Below are 23,225 nucleotides of genomic sequence, written 5' to 3'. Positions count from 1 at the left end.
CAGTCAGATCTCAAAATTTGAGGGATATCAATTTGCAACATAAACATATCTCAGATGTTGCTACTTTACAATCATTTCTATAGTACCGGGTAGTCTATGAAGTACCACTAAAGAGTAAGTTTAAGCTAACATGATATTAGGAAGGTCCATGAGAGCCTGGCTGGAATTCAAAGCCTGAAGTTTCATCAGTCTGTTCCTCCATTCTCATGGAGGCTTCAACCATAAACATGGTTGAGGTGTCTGCCACTGTTATAGGCCTGCCAACTCCTTTAGTAAAAAAAACCTACCATTGTAAAGTACGATGGGAGCGAATGGAACTTCATGTGGTGCTTAAGAGTCTTTTTTACTCTTTTCTTGCCCATGAGTGAGATACAGATTACTATTGCAAGCTAAATAAGGTAAGACTTGAATGGAGCTTGTTTACTGCCTCATGTTTCTGGACACACTTCCCATAGTTTAGAAGTTTTCTAACAAGTAGACTAAACCACAGAAGAAGCAATATGTATGCTAATTTTCATTAAAATACATATATGGGAAAATGTGAGTGTAGTCTATTGGTTTGGGATACAAATGTTGGTAACCAAAACTTTAACATTTCTCAGGAACTAAAGACCATTTCAAATCGTAAAGAAAACTTTTGACCATTATGTATGTGAATTACCGTATGTTACAATCCACATAATTCTCCTACTTTTAATACATTTATATAATAAAAACCTATTCATGCAAATGATTCCATGTAATTTAAAATAAATAAATGTCAAAAAGAGTTTGACTTGAAGAATAACACTTTCTGATAATTGCTGAAAACTATGGTTGTCTCACTATTTGCCCTTTCACAATCTGCAAAAAAGTTATTACATTAATGAAAATACAAACCATAGCCAACTGGTAATGAAATCTTCCATGTGCAGTCCAAGTTACTTGGGTAATTTCCAGGAAAACCAGGGCTTAAAATCACACCAATCAGATTTGTTAATGTTCCACCACATTTAGCTTAAAGAGAAAAAAAAGACAATTAAAAGATGAAATAAGTAATTCAACAAATAATTTTGTGTTCTTTTCTTGGCAAAATTTAAAGATTGCGTTCAGTGCCTACCTTTAAAAGCCAGCACAATTGTATGGCGGACTTTAACAGTAATGACTGTGTATTGATGTGTGTTAATAGAGCAGCTAATTTACATTATTTACTTTTTTTTTAAAGCAAATGTGGATGTTGTGTTTTTAAAAGTATTTTTGCTAATTTTAATAATAGTTTTCCAAATAGAAAAAGAAAGGAAAGTAAAATATCACAGGTATTTCTTTTTCTTTTTTTTGGAATATTTTATGGGTCTCACTGGCATTTTATTTCTAGCCATGCTTTACTTTTAGCATTATACAGAGGTAAAGCAAGCTTAGCAACAATCGGCCTTTCCAATATGCTGAGTATTTTCAATTATTTTGTGTTGTACATTAGGACATTCTAATATAGCATCAGCTAACCATGGCTTTTGCTTAGGAATAATTAATCATTTTGACATTAAAGGCACTATTGGAAGGAACAATTTTTCTTATCTTGAGTATAATACTAATTATATTTTTCAGCTTTTTAATAATTTGTCATGCTTATGCAATATACCTTACATTGTGTTAAAGGAATACAATGTTAAGTGTTACCTTATGGTTATACCACAATAATAGCTTAATCTTATAAATGCAGAAACCCTTTAATGTTAGGTCCATGATACCAATATTTTCAGCTTTGCATTTACTGTATATAAATTTGTATCATTTTTTAATTTATGAATGTGGTCTAAATCAATTTAACAGGGTCATCCTGGAGCTAGACTTTACTTGGGGCACAGATCCAGTTCACAACTGTACTCTGACATCTAAGTACCTTGGCAGATGCTGAGTGTCTTTTTGGTGCCCTTGACAATTAGCTCCCGGAGCATGAGATCCACCCTCTAGGTAAGTTGCTGGATATGTGAGGTATCAAAACCAGTTTGAACCCTGAGGCTTAATATTACAATTTTTCATTATTTTATTATACCAATTTAAATAATTTTAGTTTGTGGATATAGTATAGGATTTTTTGTGTGCACATCCTCTTAAATTTTCACATTTTGTTTTTTTTCCATAAATATGGCAATGGGAACTTGGATTTAATAGGCAAGTTTTATTTTTATGGATTTTTTTAAAATACATTTTACACATTGTCCATGTTTAAGCCCAATTCGTTTTATTATTTGCCTCCCCTTTTTCAAAAAGCCATAAAGATTTATTTTTCCATCCACATAACCGTATGTGTGGGGAAAGACGTGGTCTCGGCGTGCAAGCCCGCATCAAAGTCAGGGACGCGACTTTTGATGGATATGTACATCACACGATAGAGTTAATATCAAGGTATTGTTTAACAAATCATGGTAGAAGTCAGAGCTTGTTTTGACTTTTACTGGCCCACAAATTCCTTACATAGTCATGAATTTTAAAGTAAGAAGCAAAAAAGCTTGTTCTTACAAGCACTTAGCAATTATTGGCACTCTTTATTTACTTGCTGCAATGCTTATATCACATTGACATACTGGTGTGACTGCTGCAGCCAGTAATTGGCTGCAGTGGTCACATGTGTCCATCACACAAGTTAGTCTCAGCCAAAATGGAATTATGCCATTATTCACATATGTTATCTTTCATCAAATTATTCTTTTTCTTTTTTTCAGCAGTGATACATGAGTTCAAAGCTGAGAACAATGAATGTTATTACTATGAAATACTGAGAAATTTCACTAGACAGTACAGACGCTTACCAATGCAAAGAGGTGAAGGATAATTCCATCGCCGTACTGTCCCAGGCATACATGAAATATGTGAATGTCCCTGTTGATGTCAAAAGAAAACTGCTCAGGAACATAAAAGAGTTACATCAAACAGCTGAATGATAAAACCTAAAGTGCAGTGCAGTGTCAGATCAGAGTTCTCTGCTTTAATTTGTGCTCTATGAAAATCTCCAGTCTTCCGGCATTAAAAATCATATTCACCCATCAAAACACATTGGATCTCTTCTTGGAACATTTTTTCTGAACAATTCAAAGTATACATAATTTCTACAGTGACATGAACTTGCCAGTGATTCTTTTTCTAAATATAGATCTGTATTTCTGCCATATGACAAACAAGTGGAAAACCAGATCTATATTTTATTTTTCATTGGTTCAAATGTGGAAAATGTTATTCAATAGTAGAAAGTTTATCAATAAGAAAAATTACAAGCTAAAATTTTTGTTTTCACATTATCATTTATTTCTAGTCCTAGTTAAAAAGGCAAGGACTAAAGCATTTATTAATTAGGCTTTAAGCCATGCTCACAAGGCATGTATAGTAGTACCAACATAAAATTCTTATTTCAGAATTCTGGAGTAAAACGCTTTGAAATGTCACATAATTTTGGCGCCATTAAAGACTCCAAAAGAAGAAAATGTCCAGCTTCACCGAATCCGTTGAAAAAAGTTTTCTTTATTCACAAACTTAAACATGGAGGATACAAACTTCAGCACAAACCATATGGGTAAGAATCTCAACGCGTTTCTGGAGACTAACTTTTTTTCACGGATTCGGTGAAGCTGGACATTTTCTTCTTTTGGATTCTACATGCCTAGACACAGCAGGTCCGTGCTCCCGAAACTCAGCTTATACATCACTGGTGAGCTGGTTTATATTCCTGCCAGTCAAGACTGCAATAAAATTTAGCGACGTTTGGCTTTGTAAAATCATTTTTGCCCAGCTTTGATAAAGTGGGTAGAGCTGGGACAAAACAAAGACCCGTGTCGACCACCACCAATCAAATTTATGATGATTGGTGATGTTCATGATGCCAAAGGCACGCCAGCAGGAACTGGAGTAGAATTTGTGGTGAGCCGCACACGGAGTTGTTACCATTAGTGATAAGCAGGGCCACATAAGGTGCAAACACAACAAGCAGCTGCATAGGGCCCTGCTCCCCCCCAGAGCTAATAGTGGCACACCACATGGCCGCTATGTGGCCTGTGAGTAAGAGGGGCCCGGTACCGCCCCCCCACTGCGCATTCAACTTATCAAGTTGAAAGCAGTTATGGAGGACAGAACATCACATGATGCTCCCTTTCCCATCACTCCTCCTCTGCTTGTGACTCAGCAGGCGCATGATGAAGTCACTTTAACGTGCACCATGCTGTGCCAACAGTGAAGCTGATGAGATGCACTGCAGAAGCCAGATCAGTGGGGGAACAAGGAGGAGAGGTAAGAATTGTGAGTGTGTATGTGCATGAGTATGTGTCTGCATTATACTGTGTATCTACATTATACTGTGTGTGAGAGACTGCATTATACTGTATGTGTGGGGGGCTGCATTATACTCTATCGGGGGCTGCATTATACTCTATAAGGGCTGCATTATACTTTACAAGGGGACTGATTACATTATTCTCTATTAGGGGGCTACATTATACTGTGTGTGGGGGCTGCATCATACTCTGAGGGGGCTGCATTATACTCTACAAGGGGACTACATTATACTCTATGAGGGGGCTACATTATACTGTGTGTGGGTCTGCAGTATACTCTGACGGGTGGGCTGCATTATACTCTGAGGTGGCTACATTATTCTCAGAGGGGGTCTGCAGCATCCTTTGTGGGGGGCTGCAGTATACTCTATGAGGGTGGCTACATTATACTCTATCAAGAACCATGGGAAGTGCATTATACCATTTGTGACCTGTAATACTGTATCGAGGACTATCTATCCCCATCTTTCTTCTTCAGTCAGTGTAAAGAAATTCGGGAACAAGCGACAAACAACTTCATTATTGTTGATTGGACTCAATTAACAGCCTGAACTCAGCGCATGTAAATACAACCAAAATGTTTATGTGTAATGTGCAATATGAGAGCATTTGGGGCCCCACTTTAAACTTTTGCCCAGGGCCCCACTTTATCTAAAACCGGCCTTGGTGATGAATAAGCATGCTCTGATAAGGTGTTATCCTAGCATGCTTATGTGTTAATAGAGTGTCTTCAGCGTGATCGAATACTATGTTCTAGTCATCATGGCTGCATGTCTCCAGGCTGTTCAACAGCTACAACACATGTAGGGATTGCCTAAAAAACAGGCAATCCCTGCATGTGTTGCGTCTGTCAAGCAGCTTCGAGACATGAAGCAGCAGCAACTCCAGCAAAGTATTAAAGCGCGAAGAAAATGTTCTACTAGCCCACAAGCTCACTCGAAAAACACCTTATCCGAGCACGCTCCTTCATCAGTAATCGGCACTTATCCAATGTTTCTTATTCATAAAGAAGCATATGCCACTTGATAAATCAGGAGCGTCTGACTCCAGCAATCTCCTCATTAAAACTGATGTAAACAACACTGGTCTTGATGAATCGGGCCCTGTGCATTTTTGTACCTTGTTCGAAAATCAATTTTTTCATTCATGTGTTGTATTCATGTTTATCACATACCAAGTGTAGTCTTTAGGGCTGTTCACACGTCCATGTTTTTCACAGACCATGTGACCAAAAAAAATCACAGAGATATGTCAGTTTATGGTTCCAATCATCCCTCAAATTCCACCATGCAAAACAAATCTTAGAGTCTGAGAAAATCATGGACAAATGCCATCTTTGTGCAATCTGTTGGCTGTCTGTTTTTAACATTGCATCGGGTAGGAGAAGCTTCTCAATATTCTTTATTTTTTGCAAACAAAAAAATTACTGATGAAACACTGGTGGCAAAAAGTGACACACTAACCAAACACCAATTAAAATCTGATCAAAAACATTAATGTAAATTATTCAATTTTTTTCATGAGGAGAAAATAGAAGTCTGAATAAGATCTTAGGCATCTGTTTTCTCCTTATGTCACCACATTTTCTCTTAGAATCAATGCGTAAAAGGAAGAAAACTGCACATAAACCACCACCACATATATAAACACATGCCACAATATTTTGCAGTGATTTCACATAAATTTGTTAGAAAAATTTAATGCCAGAGGTATAAAGAAAGTATGTTTTTTTATGTTTTTCTTATCACTTTATTATCTTTACACAAATTTTACACTGGTGTGATAAATATATTAAATGCCAATCTCAACCTACCTGCAATGTGTACCCAGATTCACATTGAAATGATACAACATCATTTACCATATATCTGTCCCCATTTTTAATGCCATTTGTTGGAATTAGTGGTTCTGGGCAAGCAGTAAGTCCAACAGCTAATGGAATACATAAAAAGAAAAGTTAATATTTTTTGAAAGCCTAATTAATTTTTACAACTAATTTAAGTACCGTAGCTGGTCATATTTATGAATCAATATTTTTAAAATCCTTTGAAAAATGAAAAATTGTGACTGAGTACTGTGGTTAGCTGCAACTTTTTTAGAAATAGTTTTGAAACATCTTCTGTGGATGGAATTCTGAACATTTATCAGTTTTATCAGCAGGACTGGGCAAGATACTTTGGTGCCCTTATAAGATACATTTCATCAAGGCACCACCCCTGTTCACACAGCCTTCTTTTCCTTTTGACTTATATCAGGCAGATATTTGTTATATACTTTTGTCTGCTGTGCTATTCCATTCAGAGACATGCAGTAAAAAATAACATATATGGCAGAAACATCTAGTGGAGGTAAAAATTGGGAAATCTTCTCAACAAATACCTCTGAAAAAGTAGAAAACCAAGGCAATTAAGAAATGTTTCACATATATCTGAATATGAGGTAGAAACGTTTTACAGTTCCTTTGTTCCAAATTTATTTATGTGAGGATTTGTATTATACATTAGGTGTTGATTATTGTTTTTATTCTGACAGCCTTAACAAAGGTCCAGGGATGGACCAAAACTCTTACAGGTAATTTTGATTTTAATCAAATTTTTATTTCTAAGATTAGGGGACCCACAGACCCACACACATCAGACAGCTGTTGGCCAAACTACAGTTCACCACAAGACTATATGAGTGTGCAGCACCCCAGCTCACTGGTTGCTGCAGTGATGTTGCTTTTCCTTCGGGGAGAGTAATGTCATGCTCAGAGATAATGGAGTTCTCTTCACCAGGTAAGGCACACACATGCAACACATTCTGAATCCAGGCCTGGAGGGGGAGCTCAGGACCTTGATTCAGGGGAGCTTCCCTATGCTATATGTTTCCTGACCTGGAGGAGGAGCTAGTTAGTTGGTCCTGGGAGACCAAGCAGAGCAGATGTCTAGGAGTGACGTAGAGCAGACAGAGAGGCCTGGCAGCCACGAGGGAGCTGCAGCCTCTGGAAGGAGGAAGACCTGAAGGGTTGGATGTGGAGTAGCTAGAAGGGAAGGAGCACGGGAGAGGAACAGAGCTCAGAGGGGAACTGTGGCAGGGCACCCTCAGAGCTGAAGCGCAGATCTGGGTACTGAGAGCCTGATGCTTTTGTGGGACTCTAGGACACAGAGCAGAACCGGAGGGCACGACACTACATGTTAACTGCCTGCACCATGCCTGAGACACAGCAGCAACTAAGGAGCCCGGGGCATGATAGAGTCCCTGTAAAAAGGCTCAAGCTGCCCATCGTGCAGGTACCAGTCCCAGGACAGGGGGAAACTGGAGGACTCTGTAGGAAGCTTCAGGCAGCAGGGACCTCACCTTTAATGGTGCTAGTTGGAAAGGCTCACAGACCTCTACTGGAGAAGGGAACCCTCTATTGCCTCTGAGCCGGCCGTACCACCATTATATCTCTTGATTTTTATAATAACTACTAGCTGAGGAGCTCAGCATTGCCTGGGCATAGTAACAAACTGTGATTAGTTATAACAAATTATAATGGTTTGCAACACAAATTAACTAAATGATTACCCAAATATTGATAGTATTTTATTTTTAACTCATTCAAGAGCCTTTTGGTAAACAACATTTTTGTTTTTTTCTTACAAAGATGAACTGATTTCCCACATCATCCATTCAGCCAGAGCCACCGGACTACTACCCCTAACATCCCACATTATCCCATCAGAGCACCCGGATTTCCAAAAATTATTGGCAGACAATACCAAAGTGACATCAATTTCACCACAGTAGAAATAGTATAATAGGAACAAACATGACTTCCACTATGCCCAATCCAGCAGATGGACACTCAACCAGGAGTGTTCACATTTAAATAAATGAGGGCCTTACACCACAGAAGTGGCATACAGTGGGTACGGAAGGTATTTATGCCCCCCTTTAAATTTTTCACTCTTTGTTTTATTGCAGCCATTTGGTAAATTCAAAAAAGTTCATTTTTTTTCTTATTAATGTACACTCTGCACCCCATCTTGACTAAAAAAAAACAGAAATGTAGTATTTTTTTCAAATTTATTAAAAAAGAAAAACTGAAATATCACATGGTCATAAGTATTCAGACCCTTTGCTCAATATTGAGTAGAAGCACCCTTTTGAGCTAGTACAGCCATGAGTCTTGGGAATGATGCAACAAGTTTTTCACACCTGGATTTGGGGATCCTCTACCATTCTTCCTTGCAGATCCTCTCCAGTACCGGCAGGTTAGATGGTGAACATTGGTGGACAGCCATTTTCAGGTCTTTTCAGAGATTCTCAATTGGGTTTAGCTCAGGGCTCTGGATGGGCCAGTCAAGAATGGCCACAGAGTTGTCCTGAAGCCACTTCATTGTTATTCTGTGTGCTTAGGATCATTGTCTTGTTGGAAGGTGAACCTTCGACCAAGTCTGAGGTCCAGAGCTCTCTGGAAGCGATTCTCATCCAGGATATCTCTGTACTTGGCCACATTCATGTTTCCTTCAATGACAACCGGTTGTCCTGTCCCTGCAGCTGAAAAACACCCCTAACGCATGATGCTGCCACCACCATGTTTCACTGTTGGGATTGTATTGGGCAGGTGATGAGCAGTGCCTGCTTTTCTCCAGGCATACCACTTAGAATTATCACCAAAAACGTCTATCTTTGTCTCATCAGGCCAGAGAATCTTATTTCTCATAGTCTGGGAGTCCTTCATGTGTTTTTTTTAGCAAACTCTATGCGGGCTTTCATATGTCTTGCACTGAGGAGAGGCTTCCTTCGGGCCACTCTGCCATACAGGCCTGACTGTTGGAGTACTGCAGTGATAGTTGACTTTGTGGAACCTTCTCCCATCTCCCTACTGCATCTCTGGAGCTCAGCCACAGTGATCTTGGGGTTCTTATTTACCTCTCTCACCAAGGTTCTTCTACCATGATTGCCCAGTTTGGACAGCCAGGTCTAGGAAGACTTCTGGTGGTCCCAAACTTCTTCCATTTCAGGATTATGGAGGCCACTGTGCTCTTAGTGCTGTTTTAACCTTGGCCAGATCTGTCTCTGAGCTCTTTGGCCAGTTCCTTTGACCTCCTGATTCTCATTTCGTCTGACGTGTACTGTGAGCTCTTATATAGACAGGTGTGTGCCTTTCCACATCAAGTCCTATTAGTTTAATTAAACACAGCTGGATTCCAATGAAGAAGTAGAATTATCTCAAGGAATATCACAAGGAAACGGACAGCATGTGACTAAAATATGAGTGCCTGAGCAAAGGGTCTGAATACTTATGACCATGTGATATTTCAGTTTTTATTTTTCATTAAATTTGCAAAAATTACTACGTTTCCTTTTTTTATTCAAGATGGGGTGCAGCATGTACAATAATCTGAAAAAAAATGAACTTTTTTGAATTTATTAAATGGTTGCAATGAAAAAAAGAGTAACAAATTTAAAGGGATCTGAATACTTTCCGTTCCCACTGTAAATTTCACGAGAGTAGAAATTGTATAATAGGGAGCGACAGGTCTTCCACTACACCCAATCCAGCAGATGGGTTCTCAACCAGGAGTGTTCACATTTTAAAAAACGAGGGCCTCATACCGTCAAAATGGAATAAATGTCACAAGAATAGAAATAGTATAACTGGGACTGACACGTCTCCGACTACAGCTGACCCAGCAGATGCAGACCAACCGTGACTGTTCATATTTCCATAAATTTATGTTAACATCAGCAGAAGCAGCAGCAACAGCAGCAGGCACAGAAGCCACACTAAAGATATCACAGAGTGCAGTTATGTGACATTAATGCTTCACACTAAAAAAATGCAATATCACTTAGTCTGTACAGTCTGTGACTGGGGTGCAAAAGTCCTTGGAGATCCATGACTTGTTCATCTTGATAAATGTTTGGTGGTCTACACTTTCAGGGGACAGCCGGCTGTGCTTACCTGTCAGGGCACCACCAGCAGCACTGAAGACATGCTCGGAGAGAACGCTGGCTGCCAGGCACAATAAAACCTTCAATGTGTGTGAGGCGAGCTCTGGCCACTCATTCATTTTAAAGGGAACCTGTCACCCTCAAAATCGAAGGTGAGCTAAGCCCACTGGCATCAGGGGCTTATCTACAGCATTCAGTAATGCTGTAAATAAGCTCCCGATGTATCCTGAAAGATGAGAAAAAGAGATTAGATTCTACTCACCTGGGCAGGTGGTCTGATCCGATGGGCGTCGCGGTCCGGGGCCTCCCATCTTCATAGGATGATGTCCTCTTCTTGTCTTCACACTGCGGCTCTGGCGCAGGCATACTTTGTCTGCCCTGTTGAGGGCAGAGCAAAGCACTGCAGTGCGCATGCGCCGGGCCTCTCTGACATTTCCTGGCACCTGTGCACTGCAGTACTTTGCTCTGCCCTCAACAGGGCAGACAAAGTATGTCTGCGCCAGAGCCGCAGCGTGAAGACAAACAGATGATGTCATTGTAAGAAGATGGGAGGCCCCGGACCGGACCGCGACGCCCATTGGACCAGACCGCAGCGGGACCGCCCCTGGGTGAGTATAATCTAACCTCTTTTTCCCATCTTTTAGGATACATCGGGGGTTTATTTACAGCATTCCAGAATGCTGTAGATAAACCCCTGATGCTGGTGGGCTTAGTTCACCTTCGATTTTGGGGGTGACAGGTTCCCTTTAAAAGACCAAAATGTGAAAGGTTCCAAACCTCCCTGATGGTATTGCTATTCAGTTCTAGATACTCCTACACCATCCTCTCCATTTGTTCATCACGTGAAAGACTTGAACTCTATTGTGCTAGTGCACGAGCTGGTCTAAAAAAAGTGTCAAATGACTCACAGAAATTGCTTCTTCCACTTCCACCACTGCTGCTGCTAATATTTTAGTGTTGACGAATTGACGTGCCAGAGGTTGGAAGTCTAGAGCTGTGATGCTAACTATGTGCTTCACTGCTGTCTTGGGGAAAAGCTCTCTTAAGGTTGTATAAAAGTGTGTTTTGATATTCCAGCATTCGTGGGTCCCTTTCCAGGGTGGGAAGCATTTGGCAAAATTTGGTTTTATAACATGGATCAAACAGAGTGGCAACGCAGTAATCAGCAGTATTCCTAGTCATAACTATACAGGGATCATTTTGCAGATAGTGCAGCAAGAAGGCACTCGTATGTTGGGCTCTACCATGATATCCAAGCCCATGCTGTGTTGGTGGGTGGGTAGCAATGAGGCTTGTTTCCTATGTACCCTCCCACCAACAAGCACAAACAACAGAGATGGGAGGATTATCTTATTCATCTGACGGATGCTCGCCATTTGTTTCACACATCTTGCACCTTTGATAACAGTTTGTAATCACCAGCACCCCTCGATCACAATAATCCACCCTCCCTTGGCACCTGCCTGTGGGATGACAGTCTGGAACTTAGAGACAATGTTATCCCTTCCGCATCCTCCTCTGCATCCTCCTCTTCTTCTGGGACCACCATGCTGATGACAACGTAAGCAGTGCTAACCATCTTAGTAGCTATTTTGAAACTGTGCAGACGGGTGCAGAGGTCATTTATCTGTGCCACTCTGTAATTGTGATATGCGCCACATCCGTACTGCGTTGGCCCAGGCTATACAACATGACATACTGTGTCAGGGCTTGTCGCTGCTGCCATAGTTGCTGCAACATGTGCAGAGTGGAATTCCACTTTGTCGGCACATCGCATATCAACCTGTTAACTGGCATGGACAAAAACCTCTCTATCAATGCAATTTGATGACCTTAAGGGTGCGAATGGTGGAAATGAGCTCACAGTTTACTTGATTCTGCAGCAGCTCATCCAGGCCAGGATAGTGGTGGAGAAAATGCTGCACCCCTAGGTTGAGGACATGAGCCATGCAAGGCACATGTGTGAGCTCGCCTCGCCGTAGGGCCACCACCAGGTTTGCATCTTTATTGGACACAGCCTTCCCTGGATGCAGGTTCAGCAGAGACAGCCATTGATCAAACTCAGCCTGGAGAGCTGTCCACAACACTTCAGCTGTATGACTGCTATCTAGAAGGCATATCAATTTTAACACTGCCTGATTTTGCTGAGCCCTGCCTGTGCAGTACAGTGATGGTGAGGATTCTCTCTGCACTTTTGGAACATGTGTCTCATTCAGGCAGAGGTTGAGGGCACAGGCAGAGACCCTAGAGGAGATAGAGGAGGAGGCAGAAGCAGTGCAGGAAGTGTTAAATGTAGAGGTTTGTCCTGCGAGCCTTGGGGATTCCAAGACTTATGAAGAAGCGCCTGCCCCCACAGTCACCAGAGTCATCCAGTACCCAGTCAGCAAGATGTAATGCCCTTGGCCATGCTTACTTGTCCAAGTGTCTGTGGTGAAATGCAACCTGGCAGACATAGATGTAGTCAAGGAACAGGTGGTGTTGCCTGTGACATGCTGGTGTAGCACAGGCACAGCTTTCATAGAAAAGTAATGGTGACTGAGCAATTGCTACTGGGGTACTGTGATGGCCATCAGCTTTCAGAAACCATCTGTATCTACAAGGTGGAAAGACAGCATTTCTGTGGCCAACAGATTGGAGATGGTGGAGTTTAACCTCTTAGATTTGTCATACGTGACCACAACTGTGGAACTGTGGGCTTGCTGCAGTGCTGAGAGAGGGGAGAGTACAGTGAACCAGACAAACTGCTGCACCAATAGAGAGGTGCAGTAGTGATGTGCGAGTAGCATTGTTGCTTGGGTCTCCCGGAGCATGCTCGGGTAATCTTCAAGTATTTTGGCCTGCTCGGAGATTTAGTTTTTGTCACCTCAGCTGCATGATTTGTGGCTGCTGGACAGCCTGAATACATATGGGAATTCCATAACAAACAGGCATTACTTACATGTATTCTGCCTGTCTAGCAGCCGTAAATCATGCAGCTGAGGTGGCGAAAACTAAATCTCCAAGCATGCCAAAATACTCTGAGATCACCCTATCAATGAGTATACTCGCTCATCACTAAGGTGCAGGTGGAGATGTTACGGTGGATTGAGAAAGTTGTGGTGTGCTCATTCTCTAAGATCGGTCAAAAACAGCAGGCATATCTGCTTCTTTTACAGCTGATGGTGGGCTCTCAGTCACAGTGACTGGAGCAAGTAAAGAAACCGAGGTTCTGTTGTCAAAGACTTGCATCACAATAGTTGGCAAGGTAAAAGAGAAGGAAGAAGCAGCAGATGTAATTGATGGGGTGGCTGATGGTTTTTGAGGTACGCTGGTTCACATGTTTTGGCAGTGGGATTCCCACAGTAATGCATGTTGATTGCACATGTGAAGGTTCATACATGTAGGAGTCAAATTATTGCACTTTTTACCTCTACTCAATTTTGTTTGCAAAGTTGGCAGATTACAAGAGTTGGCTCATCCTTTGCAGTGTCAAACAAGGCCCATCTGGGAACTACCACCTCATTGTTATCATATTCCTCACCCTTGGTCTCAACAGGATCACCTCCCAGGGGTTAACGTCTGCATCGGATTCAAGCAAAAAAATTTTGGGGCAAATTTCTTCCTCTTGAAGGTTTTTGAGTACACTTCTGATGACCATGGCATAGAATGTGTGAATAGATCTTCAGACTCACCCATCTGTGGTTCCATACAGTCAGTTGTACAGTTGGAGAGTTAGGATGCGGGGGGAAGCAAGGACAATTTGGGTTCCACCTCTGTGGACTTTGCTGGGTGTGATGTTGAGGTGGAGATAGAGGAGAGGAGGCCACTTGAACCTGCGCTTGCCATCCACGCGAACACAAGCTCTTTTTGCACCTCATCAACAAGGCGCACTGCTGCGCATCTGCCAAAGAAACGTAGTGGAGTAGCCCGTCCAGTAACAGAATTTGTCAGATGTCTTTGCATAGGACGTGACATCTTTGGTTCACTAGTGCTATCACTAACCTTACCACCTACTCCACGCACACCTATCAAGAGCACTGCTGCAGACTTACAACAGGAATCGGTGTACGTGTTACAGAACGACAGAGAGAGAGTAAGTAGTGCTGCGGAGAGCTTACCTGCCAGAGTGCAGGACCTGAAACACATGGCCTCCAGAGGAGTGGACAGAGGCAGAGCTAGACGCCGAGTGGTGGCGGTGACTGGCGAAACTGGAGAGTCGTCTGAACATGCCGAAGTCAAGCGGGGAGGTCGATATAGTACCAAAAGGGTGAGATGTAAGCAAGGTTGGGATGTAGCCAAAAGGTCGAGAAGCAGAAGATAGTGGTGCAATACAAACGGGGCAGACAGGAGGGAAGGTAGAGTACCAAGCCGAAGGTCAGAGCCAGAAACAGACAATTAGCACAGAATCACAAGGCGAAAGCACAGAACAAGAAAACAGACTGAGTAATAGAGCAACCGGACAACAGTATGCAAGCACACCAGGGGGTCAGACACACAGTCAAGACAGATGTATCACTGACAAGGATCCCCAGATGAAGGCAGGTAAATATAGCCCTGCCCAAACCAGAAGGAAGCTATACAAATTAACCCCGAGAGGACAGGGAAGGAACCCTGTCCACAGCCATGACACACCTTGACTACCAAGCCTAATTCCCCTGCAACCACTGCCTCGCTTTTTCACCGGCATGTTGCCCAGATAGTGGTGTAGGATCACGGTATTTGCAACAAAAAAATTAGATTTTAAACTCTGCACCACCTCTGCAAACAGCTGAATTTGGAGATCGACATGTGATTTGAGCAGCCAATGACAAAAGCTATGGTGTCAGGACATTGTGGATGTTTCCTGGGCCCATATTGAATAGCCGCAATGTGCACACATAAAGTTAGGGAAAAAAAGTTTACACGAACGCTGCACCTCTGAGCTCTGCAAGCCCCCTCCCCCATTAAGCACATGCAAAATGCTCATGATACAATACCATTATCGTTGCAGAAGTGCTGAAAATACTTTTGTGGCAACGCAAATATTTTTACGCACTTATTACCGACTGTTACAGATTTTTACTGATTTTATAAAATTTTGCTTGTGTTTCTGATCACGAATCCAAATGTGCCATATTCAGGCCGAATTTACGTTTTGCATCATTTTCCGAACAAATTCGCTCATTCCTAGTAATGAATACTTTTTCAAGACACTATATATGTAAAATATATAAATATATTCTTTCTGCTCAGGCAATATTCTCCAACTCTGACAACTGTTTTTTTTCCAGCCGAACAATGCACCATGCCACACAGCTAGGTCAATCAAGGTGTAGATGGAGGACCATCACATCAAATTCCTGTCATGGCCAACCCAATCTCCAGACCTGAATGCCATTGAAAACCCTTAGAATGTAATCAAGAGGAAGATGGATAGTCACAAGCCATCAAACAAAGAACTGCTTACATTTTTGTACCAGGAGAGGCATAAGGTCACCTAAAAGCAGTGTGAAAGACTGGTGGAAAGCACGCCAAGACGCATGAAAGCTGTGAATAAAAATCATGGTTATTCCACCAAATATTGATATCTGAACTCTTCCTAAATTAAAACATTAGTGTTGTTGTTTCTAAATGATTATGAACTTGTTTTTTACCCTTCGCCACGACAGCACCCCACATGAGAGAGAGGGATCCGCCCATAGGAACAGGAAACCTACAGAATAAAAGGAGGCGGTCCCCTCTCCTCCTCAGTTTAGGTTTCCTGTTTCTATGGGGAACCCGAAATACCTGCAGTCCAAAAAGGATTCCTGGGGCCATGCACCCGCCTGCGTCAGTCTCTGGTGGAACGGCAGGGGCTGCGGTACCAGAGGCAGCGGCGGGGGAGCCACTGTTTGCAGCCTCCCCCCTCGTCTGATCGTCGCCATGGTCCGGGTTCGGTGCCGCTGGGCCGCCCGGATCCATGAGGACGCGCGCGCTCAGCGGCCGGCTTCTTATCCTGTAGCCACCGCATGGTGAGGAGGAGCGGCGCGTCTAACCCGGAAGTCGCGGGAGCACTTCCGGGTTGGGTCCGGGGAGGCAGGAGATTCGGCGCCAAGTTTAAAAGTGCAGCGCTAGCGTCGGCCGGTGTGTGTAAGTATGGCTTCACCGGCCGATGTAGCGCACTTGTCTGCGACGGAGCAGTCTCCCAGTAAGGAGACAAGCACCAGGAGCAGCACCAAAAGTGGAGATCGATCCCAGGAAAAGCGATCTGCCACCAAACAGAAAGGTCTTTCAGCTAAGAATCCGCCTCCAGAACCGGTACCTGTCAGCTTCACTGGGTGAGTTTTTATAAAAAGTCTCCTCCCATATGCTGATATATGTTCCTCCTGTATTCCCTTCCTCTAGACTAAGAAAAGGACACATAAAACTAAACACAGAGAATGTGCCTTATGCTTGCAACCCCTCCCGGACTCATATTCTAAGAGGTTATGTGCAGAGTGCATCGTATTGACCCTACGGCAGGAAAACGTAATGACTCCGTCTGACGTTAGAGCCATAATTCGTGAGGAGATGCAAGGTCTGGCCCATACAAGTAGTACCAGTACCCGTCAGCCCAGCAGGTCCCGATCTCCAGTAAGCTCGGAGTCAGACGCAGTACAAAAATCCTCTGATGAAAGAGAGTCCCAGCCAAGTTCATCGGATTATGAAGGAGGGCTTTGTCTACCAAATAGTGGTGTGGACAGTTTAATTAAAGCCGTCAGGAGCACGATGGGGTGCCCAGATGAGAAGGGAAAGAAGTCAGCGCAGGACATCATGTTCGCGGGGTTAGGGCAAAGAAAACGAAGGTCCTTCCCCGCCATACCCACAATTAAGGAGCTGGTTAAAAAAGAGTGGGAGAAACAACATACAAGAGGATTCCTGCCATCCTCTGCTAAAAGACGCTACCCCTTCAGTGACGAAGAACTTAGTTCCTGGCAAAAGATACCAAAAGTTGATGCGGCAGTGGCTTCAACTTCTAAACAGTCGGTCTTGCCTGTGGAGGACTCAGGGACTCTAACTGATCCGTTAGACCGAAAAGCAGAAGCCTTACTTAAGAGGTCATGGGAGGCTAATACAGGAGCATTCAGACCAGCCATTTCTAGCACCTGTACTGCAAGGTCGCTGCTAGTATGGACAGAGCAGCTGGAGGAACAAATTAGGAGTGGAGCTTCGAGAAATACGATTCTGTCGAAAATCCCCCTAATGAAAGATGCAGTAGCATTTCTAGCCGATGCCTCGGTGGACTCGCTACGCCTAACAGCCAGGTCAGCCGGCCTAGTAAACACAGCCCGGCGAGCACTCTGGTTGAAGAATTGGAAAGGGGACGCACAGGCTAAAGCAAAACTTTGTGCGATCCCCTGCCAGGGTGAGTTCCTATTTGGGAAAGCTCTGGACGAGCTCTTAAATAAAGCAGGAGAGCGGAAGAAAGGCTTCCCTAACCAGTACCTTCCCTCTTACAGGAGAGCTTTCAGGAGACGCCCCTTCACCAGAAATAAACCTACTGAGCAAAGGGAGCGCTGGGAGGCAAAGGATCCAAAACAAAGAGGTGCTCTGTTTTCCGGGTCCTATAACCAGAAACGTAACAAGTACCGTTAATTATAAAGTGGGCGGTAGATTGAAAAATTTCTTTTCTAAATGGAAATTAATAACATCTAGTCCTTGGATTCTGGACATTATTGGTGATGGATTAAAATTAGAATTTGAAAGAATCCCTTGGGATTCTTTTATTGTAACATCTCCGAGAAGTCGACAACAACAAGAAGCTCTGGAAACAGAGATCCTATCACTTCTATCTAAAAAAGTGTTGATAGAGGTTCCCCGGGATCAAGAAGGGAGGGGGTTCTATTCCCCTTTATTCTTGATCAATAAACCGGATGGTTCATTCAGAACCATCATAAACCTCAAAAAACTAAATTCCTTTTTACGTAACCACACTTTCAAAATGGAATCCATTAGTTCTACCATCAAGCTTTTGTTCCCTAGGTGTGTCATGGCCGGGATAGACCTAAAAGATGCATACTATCATCTTCCAATACATGCCGAACACCAGCAGTATCTGAGAGTAGCGGTCATCCTGGAGGGACAGGTTCGTCACTTCCAATATGTAGCAATGCCATTTGGGCTTTCTATGGCCCCCCGCATTTTTACAAAAGTGATGTTAGAAGTAATGGCTCATCTACGCCAACAGGACACTCTAATAATACCCTATCTGGATGACTTTCTAGTGATAGGGAATTCTGTGGCCCAATGTAAATTGCGGTTGTCTAACACAATCTCATCCCTGCAGGAGTTGGGTTGGATTATCAACTTCGAGAAGTCCAGGCTGAATCCAGACACTACTCAAATGTTTCTAGGGATCCAGCTAGACTCAGTAAGTCAAAAAAGCTTCCTCCCGCATGCAAAGAAAAAAACTATACAGTCAAAAGTGTCAGAAGCGATAAAAAATCCCGACATGACACTAAGGAAGGCTATGTCCTTACTGGGATCATTGTCCTCATGTATCCCGGCTGTACCATGGGCTCAGTTCCATACTCGCCAATTACAGTACGAAGTACTGTTAGCCCAGGGACGAGAAGGACACCTAGAGAGTAAACTAACTCTCTCTAGAGGTGTCATAAAATCCCTATCCTGGTGGCTAGATATGGGTCACCTTTCAGGGGGTGTACCATGGATAATAGATCCATCCAAAATAATTACTACAGACGCCAGCCCTACGGGATGGGGTGCACATATGGAAGATCATATAGTCCAGGATACCTGGAATCGGTCAGAATCATCCTGTTCGTCAAATTGGAAGGAGTTAACAGCAGTAGGGAAAGCCTTAAATTATTTTCTTCCACAGATCCAGGGAGCAGATGTAAGAGTTTTCTCAGACAACTCCACCACAGTGGCCTATGTAAACCGTCAGGGCGGTACACGGTCAGGAAGTCTGATGACCATCACAGAGGAGATCTTCCAATTTGCAGAGACTCATCTTGCGTCCCTAACAGCTCTACACATCAGAGGAATAGAGAACACCAAAGCGGACTACCTCAGCCGAAACAGGCTGCGCCAGGGAGAATGGTCCTTAAACAGAGACGTGTTCAGACTGATAACAAAAGCATGGGGAGTGCCTCAGATAGATTTGTTTGCCACAAGAGGCAACAGACAGGTAGAAAGATTCGCCTCCCTAAACTCCATGGATCATCCAGACATACTGGACTCCCTACATCATCCTTGGAACTTCAAACTGGCTTACGCCTTTCCTCCAATGTCTCTAATTCCGCTAGTGATCAGGAAGATCAGGAGGGAACGGGCAAGGGTCATCCTCATCGCACCCTTCTGGCCAAAAAGACCGTGGTTCTCCTGCCTCCGGAGCATGTGTCTATCCGATCCATGGATTCTTCCAGCGGACAAGGAACTACTGTTCCAGGGGCCGTTTTTCCACCCGCAAGTGAAAGGGCTTCACTTGACGGCGTGGAACTTGAGCGGCAATTATTAAGTTCAAGGGGTTTCTCAGAACAACTAGTAAACACCCTGCTACTAAGTAGAAAAAGATCTACCACCCTGATATATACCAGGGTATGGAAAAAATTCTTAGATTTTCATACAATACCATTCACTAAACAGGTTCCAATAACACCTATTCTAGAGTTCCTACAAAAAGGTAGAGAATTAGGACTATCAGTGAACACCTTGAGAGTCCAGATATCAGCGTTAGGGGCCTTATATGGATATAATATAGCCGCTGATAGATGGGTCTCCAGATTCATTAAGTCTTGTGAACGGAGTAACCCAGTCCATATTCCCCGTCTACCTCCGTGGGATTTAAATCTAGTGCTAGAAGCCTTAACCAGCTCCCCATTTGAGCCTCTAGATTCTATACCTCTAAATGTCCTCACATATAAGGTAGCCCTCTTGGTAGCCCTGACCTCAGCCAGACGTGTTAGTGACATCCAGGCCCTATCAGTTGACCCGCCATTCTTACTGATATTCCATGACCGAATAGTCCTAAAACCAGACCCCTCATACCTCCCTAAGGTAGCATCCACCTACCACAGGTCACAGGAAATATTTCTCCCTTCCTTTTTTGATTCTCCTGTAACCCCTGAACAACAGAAGTTCCACACCTTAGACGTCAGAAGAGCCATACTGACTTATATAGAAAGGTGTCAAACATGGAGGGAGAGTAGGGCTCTGTTTATCTCCTTTCAGGGCCACAAGAAAGGACATGGGGTCACGAAAGCTACCATATCTCGGTGGATCAGAGACGCTATCTGCTTGGCCTATACATCAAAAGGCGAGATTCCTCCAGTGGGTATTAAAGCGCACTCGACACGAGCCATGGCTTCCTCCTGGGCGGAACAAGCGGATGTCCCGATCCATCTAATATGTAAGGCCGCAACTTGGTCTACACCTTCTACCTTTTACAACCATTATAGACTTGATCTATCTTCATCTTCTGATTTGACCTTTGGTAGAGCTGTGCTTAGTACAGTTGTCCCACCCGAGTAATGACTCTCTGAAAGTCTCTCATGTGGGGTGCTGTCGTGGCGAAGGGTAAAAAGCCGGATTACTCACCGGTAATGCTCTTTTAATGAGTCCACGACAGCACCCATTTACAACCCTCCCTGATTATGCACAGCCCTTTCTTTAATTCACAAATAATGGTTGTATAGAGTTTTTTTAAGATATTTTACTGAATAAGAATTAATACTAAAGCTTGTGCGGTTCCCTTTTTATACTCTGTAAACTAAACTGAGGAGGAGAGGGGACCGCCTCCTTTTATTCTGTAGGTTTCCTGTTCCTATGGGCGGATCCCTCTCTCTCATGTGGGGTGCTGTCGTGGACTCATTAAAAGAGCATTACCGGTGAGTAATCCGGCTTTTTTTTTTGCATTATTTGAGGTCTGCAAGAAATTCATTTTTTTTGTTATTTTGACCATTTCTCATTTTCAGAAAATAAATACAAAATGTATTGGTTGGAACTTCGGAGACATGTTGTCAGTAGTTTAAAGAATAATTTTCATTTTACTCAAAAATATACCTATAAAGAGAAAAATCAAACTGAAAATTTTGCAGTGGTCTCTTAATTTTTGCCAGAGCTGTATATTTAAATATAAAATGTTAAATATAGATATGTGTATATTCTGCAAATTTCTGCTACCATACAATTTTTAAATTGGAATGTAAGTAATGGTTTCAGAATAAAATTCAGAAAATACAATGATTACTGTTCATTAAAAAATAATGGCAACTAATACAGAAGATCTCATTGTATGCACTTTCCACTCCATACACTGATCTCATCTGTACGACTGCTTTAATCAAACATCACAAATGACCTTTCAAGAGTTGATTGATATTATTAATTCTCTGCTTTTTAAATGTTATTATAATTAATCTTGCATATGTTTACTCTATATTAATTGCTTGGCTTAACTATTTTTCTTGTTATAAACCAATACAAATTTATTCCAAGAAATATACACTAAAAACAAGCTTTAACCCTTTCCCGACCTGTGACGCCACGTAGGCATCATGAAAGTCGGTGTCAATCCGACCTGTGACGCCTATGCAGCATCATGGAGGGATCGCGTCCCTGCAGATCGGGTGAAAGGGTTAACTCCAATTTCACCCGATCTGCAGGGACAGGGGGAGTGGTACTTCAGCCCAGGGGGGAGGCTTCGCCCCCCCGTGGCTACAATTGCTCTGATTGGCTGTTGAAAGCAAAACAGCCAATCAGAGTAATTTGTAATATTTCACATATGAAAAGTGGTGAAATGTTACAATCCAGCCATGGCCGATGCTGTAATATCATCGGCCATGGCTGGAAACCCTGATCTGCCCCCGACACCACAACAGATCTCCTCCCCAGTCCTCCATTCTGTCCCGTACTGTGGTCCGCTCCCCTCCATGCAGACTTGGCTGTGGAACTGCAGCGGATTGGCCGCTGCAGATTCGTAGCAGTTTTCTATCAGGTTTACAGTACCATGTAAACCTATGGAAAACCAAATCCGCTGTGCCCATTGTGCAGAAAATACAGCGCGGAAACACTGCGTTGCATTTTCCTCAGCATGTCAATTCTTTGTGCGGTTTCAGCAGCGTTTTACACCTGTTCCTCAATAAGAATCTGCAGGTGAAATCCGCACAAAAAACACAGTAAATCCGCTGTAAATCTGCAGGTAAAACGCAGTGCCTTTTACCTGCGGATTTTAAAAAAATGGTGTGGAAAAATCTCACACGAATCCGCAATGTGGGCATATAGGGTTAGGGTTGGAATTAGAGTTAGGGTTGGAATTAGGGCTAGGGTTGGGAATAGGGTTAAGATTAGGCTCGTGGTTAGCGTTATGGTTAGGGGTGTGTTGGGGTTAGGGTTGTGGTTAGGGTTGGGATTAGGGTTAGGATTAGGGTTGGGATTAGGGTTAGGGGTGTGTTGGGGTTAGGGTTGTGGTTAGGGGTGTGTTGGGGTTAGGGTTGTGATTAGGGGTGTGTTGGGGTTAGGGTTGTGATTAGGGTTATGGCTAGAGTTTGGATTAGGGTTAGGAGTGTATTGGGGTTAGTGTTGGAGTTAGAATTGAGGGGTTTCCACTGTTTAGGCACATCAGGGATCTCCAAATGCAACATGACGCCAACATTGAATACAGCCAATCTTGCATTCAAAAAGTCAAATGGCGCTCCCTCCCTTCCGAGCCCCGACATGCGCCCAAATAGTGGTTTACCTTCACATATGGGGTACCAGCATACTCAGGACAAAATGGGCAACAAGTATTGGGGCCCAATTTCTCCTTCTACCCTGTAAGACAGCATAGGGGGTGGCAGAACTTATTGTCTCCCTTTTTTAATATGTAGGCACTCATCTCTTTATACAAGCAGGTCCCCAGATGATTGACTTGGAGGAAACGCGTCGGGACTGAACACAGGGAGAGTGTAGGGCATTCTATTACAGAGGTAGATGTGGACTGCCCTTGTAAGGGCAGGAGCTCTGGGGATAGCTTACCGGTAGCCCCATAGGGAATGACAGGGTATTGTCGTCCCTTTTCAT

General features: G+C 43.1%; 1 protein-coding gene across 2 annotated transcripts in view; it reads right to left on the bottom strand.

The window, feature by feature from the left end:
- CSMD1 (CUB and Sushi multiple domains 1) overlaps positions 1-23,225 on the bottom strand; it is a 2,858,343-nt gene that overhangs the window by 378,531 nt on the left and 2,456,587 nt on the right. For both annotated transcript variants that reach the window (XM_077290057.1, XM_077290056.1), the window contains exons 38-40: positions 6,115-6,233; positions 2,790-2,859; positions 880-996 (exon numbers count right to left, since the gene is read on the bottom strand). In XM_077290057.1, coding sequence (XP_077146172.1) covers positions 880-996; positions 2,790-2,859; positions 6,115-6,233 — 306 coding nt within the window. The remainder of the gene's footprint in view (positions 1-879; positions 997-2,789; positions 2,860-6,114; positions 6,234-23,225) is intronic.

Source organism: Ranitomeya variabilis, chromosome 2 (assembly GCF_051348905.1).
Source record: "Ranitomeya variabilis isolate aRanVar5 chromosome 2, aRanVar5.hap1, whole genome shotgun sequence".
NCBI classification, from domain to species: domain Eukaryota; kingdom Metazoa; phylum Chordata; class Amphibia; order Anura; family Dendrobatidae; genus Ranitomeya; species Ranitomeya variabilis.
Note: the sequence above shows the minus strand (reverse complement) of the source record. Positions and strands in the feature narration are given on the sequence as shown.